We start from the raw sequence: 6,246 nt of genomic DNA on the forward strand, positions 1-6,246 counted from the left end.
TGTGTGTGTGTGTGTGTGTGTGTGTGTGTGTGTGTGTAATCAGGTCATGTGTGGTCCGCTCTGATCTCCTCCATTAAGGACAGCATGATTCCAGATGAAATGAGTGTCTGTCAGATTAAATCTCACTCAGGATTAAGTTACACCATCAGCGCTAATTCACTGAAAATCCTGTGAGCATTAATGTGTGTTTATCAGCTCATAACGATGCTCAGTCTGTGTTAATGAAGAGCTCGTTCAGCTAATGATCACCGGCGGCTCAGAGTTCCTGCTCACACTTTACATAGGAATCATTTGCATTGGACTGCGTATCTGCTAGAAATGCAAAACAGAGTGAAAACTTCACATACTGACATCTCACAGAAACACTGTACGGCCTGTTTGAAATCTCTTTGATTTAGAGATCGACCGATAATCGGTTTTACCGATATTTTTCCTGACATTTAAGTATTTTTCCATTATCGGATATCGGTTTTGTAATATCGGATTCACCGATATTGAGAATTGCGTGCGAGGCTGCCATTACGGCACAACATCTGAGGAGAGACGAGTCAACAAAGTGTTTACAGGTGAAGTGATTTGATTTGCTTTAATTTATATACTTTAACATATCAGCCAATAATGCACAAATGAGATGTGTTACATAAATGATTGATATGTAGTTTAAGCTTGGCGCTGAGAAACTCAAGTCATGCAATCCATAAAGTCATGTCCCAAAGATCTAACTTTACGTGAGTTTAATAAGACAGACTTGAAGGAGTAGTTCACTTCCAGAATAGAAATCTCCTGGTGATTTACTCGCCCCCATGTCATCTGAGATGTCTTTCTGTCTTCAGTCGCAAAGAAATGAAGGTTTTTGAGGAAAACGTTCCAGGATTTTTATCCATATAATGGACTTCAATGGAGACCAACTGGTTGAAGGTCCAAAGTGCAGTTTCGAAGAGCTCTACAGGATCCCAGCCGAGGAATAAGAGTCTTATCTAGAGAAACCATCGCTCATTTTCTTAAAACATAAATAAATAAAAATGTATATACTTTTTAACCACAGATGCAGAGTGCTGTACAACAAAGGTTTACTGATTAAATTGATTATATTTTCTGTGATATTCCTTTAAAATGAATGTTTTAAACTGTATAATTATTACTTTGAGAAGTACATTCCATTGTACAACAGTAATATATTTCAGTCATAATTTCTTCAAGTTAAACCAGTCTTTTATTTTGGCGGGTTGTAGTGAAGATCTTTGAGTTTCAGTGTGTATCTGATGATTTTCTCAAATGAAATGGTGAAATCACATTTTTGTGCCTGAATTCCATGATTCTGTCAGCGTTTTCCACATCACACAAATCATAGAGCCCTAATATTGAGTAGAAAAGTCCATTTGAATTCGATTTAGTTGTTGCTTTATTAGCATGAAGTACTTGTGTGTATATTTCCTCTTGGTGTTCTCACTCTCGTCTGACTCTCTGATCTTCATCATTCTCCTCGTGTTGTGTTTCAGAAGCGGCCAACTGCTGATTAACTGTTATTGACTCGCCAAAGCCAGCTTTTATTGCATCGCATGTGATGTTGTGAGGCATCTTAGAAAGGAACATAATTTTGCATAATATTAAGGGCTTAGTAGGTTGTGGAACGGAGTTATTAATTTCTCAGTGAAGATGATGATGAATCAGCGATGGTGGGTGGAGATGATGATGATGACACCTACAGGAGATGCAGCATATGAATCTATGTAATTAGATTTGATCTCGCCATCACTCCCATCAGCCGAGAGCAGCGAGACATTCGGAAGTGGGTTGTGACCTTTGACCGATGACATCAGAGGTCATCATAGAAGTAGGTTGACTAGTTAAAGGTTAAAAAATTAGTTCACCCAAAACTGACCATTCTGTCTCATTTACTCACCCTCATGTCGTACCAAACCTGCATGACTGACTTTCTTCTGTGAAACACAAAAGTAGATAATTTGAGAAATGTGTCTGAAGTTTGTGGTTCATACAGTCAAAGTCATTGGGGTCCAATGTTGTTTGTTTCCCAGTGTTCTTCAAAATACCTTCGGAAGAAAGAAAATCATCCATGTTTGGAACCACATGACTCAGGGTAAATGACAGATTGTTTTCTCTGTGTTGTGTTGAGCTGGTTATCTCTTCACTCACCTGCACTAGTTAGTTTAACTGTGAGTATGGAGCACCGGTTTCTGGATGCACAGCAGATGAACGTCACTGTTCCTCCACAGATCTGGTCTGGTTCATCTGAGCTCCTCTGGCAGGGAAACTAGTGCCCGAAGCCAATCGGAGACCGAGATTAGCGCTAAAGCGGAGCGCTCCATCTGTCAGTGTCCCGCTTCAGCTCTGAGTTTGTGTGCTCATGTGTCACTGTGTGCATCATGGGAGTTTAATGGCTGTGAATCAGAATCAACCAGTTTCTGTCATCAATTCTCCAGAGCCAGACGTGTCCAGACGTAACCGAGAACGAAAAACACGAACGACAGTCATTTCAAATGTTGTGCAAATCAGTGCAATCACAGCTGATTTAGGTGCCAAGACCAGAATGTCTATAATAAAAAAAAGTCTGAACTCTAAAAATGTTTTTATGAGATGTTTATTAAGTTATATCGGGATAAAACATGCACTAGTGACAGTCTGTCCTTGAGCTGCATTAAATTTAGAAGAGTTTGAGAGAAATACTGAAAACTGATCTAATCAACCCTAGAGTAATCAATACGTTTGATTTCATTTGGTGCTATTTCAGTATGTTTGATACTATTTCAATATTTTAATAATATTTCAATAGGTTTGATTACATTTCAGTACTTTTGATACTATTTCAGTATTTTGATACTATTTTAGTACTTTTGATAATATTTCTATACTTTTGGTACTATTTCAGTATTTTAATATTTCAGCATTTTGATACTATTTCAGTATTTTTATAGCATTTAAATACTTCAGATACTATTTCAGTACTTTTGATACTATTTCAGTATTTTTATAGCATTTAAATACTTCTGATACTATTTCAGTATTTTGATACTATTTCAATGTTTGATACCATTTCTTTAATTTTGATGCTATTTCAGTACACTTGATGCTATATCAGTACATTTGATACCATTTCAGTACTTTTTTTGATACTATTTCAGTACTTTTGATTTTTTCAGTACTTTTGATACTATTTCAGTTATTTTTATACTATTTCAGTACTTTTCATAATATTTCAGTACTTTTGATACTATTTCAGTTATTTTGATACCATTTTAGTACATTTGATACAATTTCATTACTTTTGATACTACAATCCTTTTAATACTATTTGATGGTATTTCAGTACTTTTGATACCATTTCAGTACTTTAGATACCATTTCAATACTTTTGATACAATTTCAATACTTTTGATACTACTTCAATCCTTTTAATACTATTTGATGGTATTTCAGTACTTTTGATGGTATTTCAGTACTTTTGATACAATTTCAGTACTTTAGATACCATTTCAATACTTTTGATACTACTTCAATCCTTTTAATACTATTTGATGGTATTTCAGTACTTTTGTTACCATTTCATTACTTTTGATACTGTTTCAATACTTTTGATACTACTACAATCCTTTTAATACTATTTCTTTTGATGGTATTTCAGTACTTTTCCCCAGTTTCGTCCAATGTAAGTGTTTCATTCAGAGGAATGAGCCGCGTTGAGTGACATCATCACAGGCTCAACCAATCACAGCACTTTATCTTGGGGTTTGGATGTCGTGATTCATTAGGCACACAGCAGCGTGGAGATGCTTGTCAAGAAAGATCTCGTTAGAGAGCTGCTGATTAACACAGCTCTCATTAGTGTGTGATTCCCGCTGCGGTGTTTCTCAGATGGCTCACAGGTCTTCTGTGTGTATTGATGACTTGTCGATCGCACAGCGTTTCCATTTTAGACTCTGGTAACCAATGGAAAACACACTTTGTCTTGTCAGAATGATTTCCTGTGAAGCTGGCGTGAGTTTTTGGAGGATCACGCTCTGACTCTTCAACATCATTATCTTCAGGAGATTTTCTCTTTGCCTCACTGTGTCTGTATTTAAAACAATAGCTCAGCCAGAAATTAAAATGTGCTCACTCTCAGGTCATACAAGATTAGGATGAGTTTGTTTGTTCATCAGATTTGTAGAAATGTAGCATTGCATCAGTGTCTCAGTAATGGATGCTCTGCAGTGAATGGGTGCCGTCAGAATGAGAGTCCAAACAGCTGATAAAAACATCACAATAATCCACAAGTAATCCACAGCACTCCAGTCCATCCAACCCTCTACATTGCGAGTAAATCACTCGCATATGCGACTAAATCTTCACTCAATCAGCAGGGGATCAAATAAATATTTTCCCTACTATATTGAGGTTTTATTATTGTAAGAATTATTTTAAAATCTATTAATAGCATTTGCTGCTAATATGCCAAATAAATAAATGAACGAATAATAAATAAGAATGCATTTAAAATGAGGAAATGGAAGGAAGATGTTGTTAAATTATTGTTTATAATTTGTGTCATTGCTGTCAGTAATGTGTGCTGTTGTTCCGTAGCTGGGTGATTTCTATCTGGAGCTGCACTGGGATTTCCAGAGCTGGGGTGAGTTTGTGTTTCAGTCAGCAGAGTCGCTGTGCTAGCGGATGAGCTGTGAGTGTGTGAGTGTATGTATGTGTGTGTGTGTGTGTGAGTATGTGTGTGTGTGAGTGTGTGAGTATGTGTGTGTGTGAGTGTGAGTGTGTGTGTGTGTGTGTGCTGTGTGAGTGTGTGTCTGTCTGTGTGTATGTGTGTGTGTGTGTGTGTGTGTGAGTGTGTGTGAGTATGTGTGTGAGTATGTGTGAGTATGTGTGAGTATGTGTGAGTGTGTGTGAGTGTGTGTGAGTATGTGTGAGTGTGTGTGTGAGTATGTGTGAGTATGTGTGAGTGTGTGTGTGGGTGTCTGTGTGTGTGTGAGTGTGTGTGTGTGTGTGTGAGTATGTGTGAGTATGTGTGAGTATGTGTGAGTGTGTGTGAGTGTGTGTGAGTATGTGTGAGTGTGTGTGAGTGTGTGTGAGTATGTGTGAGTGTGTGTGTGTGTGTGTGTGTGTGAGTGTGTGTGTGTGTGTGGAAATTGTCGTGAAATAATCTGAATCTAAAATATTATTATTATTAATATTAATGTAATTTTTTTGTTTAGAGTTCTTGAGATTTTCTTAAAAGTCATTAAACAGTAATGAATATGACCGAAATCGTGGCTTGTTTTCTATCAGGTCTGTTTTTCTGTGGCGTAACATGTTGAATTTTTTTCTAAGATGTGTTGAAGTTGATTTTCTGTGCCTCAGTGCCTTTACTCTCACGGATTTTACCCTCCGACGCCTGCAAGATCTACAAACAGGGCATCAACATCCGGTACGTCTGATCGGATTCCTGCTGTCAGTCAGAGATTCATAAACACCACACTAACTAATGTCAGCTGGTTAGTGAGAGTGTTTAACCGTTTGATTGACAGCAGACAGTCAGCTGACACCAGGCTTATTTATAGTTCACTGAAACTGTAAGAAAAAGTTTGGTGTAAAATACAATACAATACAAGTGAAATAAAATACAATTTAAATTAAATTAAATAAAATAAAATAAATAAAAACTTCAATAGGAAGAAAAATAGAAAAAAAACATGGCATTTATTATTCGCATATCATTTACTTTTTTGTTTATTTTTGCATAATAAAAAACTATGTAAAATGTGAAAAAAAAAATACATAAAAAAGTGAATTTTTATTAAACATTTGAAAATAATTATTTTAAAATATTTTAAAAATGAATACATTTAATACATAATATAGCTGGATATAAAGCAATATTTACGCTTGGTCCATGCTTCTGAATACAATTTGATTTTTGGACCTTAGTATTAAAAGATTTGGGCACCTCTGGTTTAAAAATAATAATAATAATAATAATAATAATAATAATAATAATAATAATAATAATAATAATAATAATAATAATAATAATAATAATAATAATAATAATAATAATAATAATAATAATAATAATAATAATAATAATAATAATAATAATAATAATAATAATAATAATAATAATAATAATAATAATAATAATAATAATAATAATAAATAAAATGTATAATAATGTGTGTGTCTGTGTGTGTGTTTGTCTGTGTGTGGGTGTGTGTGTGTGTGTGTGTGTCTGTGTCTGTGTGTGTGTCTGTCTGTCTGTCTGTC

At 35.2% G+C, this 6,246-nt stretch overlaps 1 protein-coding gene across 1 annotated transcript in view; it reads left to right on the top strand.

Moving 5' to 3' along the window:
* The window catches only part of LOC107657343 (ankyrin repeat domain-containing protein 13C-like), a 30,711-nt gene that overhangs the window by 15,074 nt on the left and 9,391 nt on the right, over positions 1–6,246 (top strand). The window contains exons 4-5 of the mRNA XM_016445390.1: positions 4,579–4,624; positions 5,344–5,410. Of these exons, the coding sequence (XP_016300876.1) occupies positions 4,579–4,624; positions 5,344–5,410 (113 nt within the window). The remainder of the gene's footprint in view (positions 1–4,578; positions 4,625–5,343; positions 5,411–6,246) is intronic.

The sequence above is a fragment of the Sinocyclocheilus anshuiensis genome, unplaced genomic scaffold (genome assembly GCF_001515605.1).
Source record: "Sinocyclocheilus anshuiensis isolate Anshui unplaced genomic scaffold, SAMN03320099.WGS_v1.1 scaffold2371, whole genome shotgun sequence".
NCBI lineage: Eukaryota > Metazoa > Chordata > Actinopteri > Cypriniformes > Cyprinidae > Sinocyclocheilus > Sinocyclocheilus anshuiensis.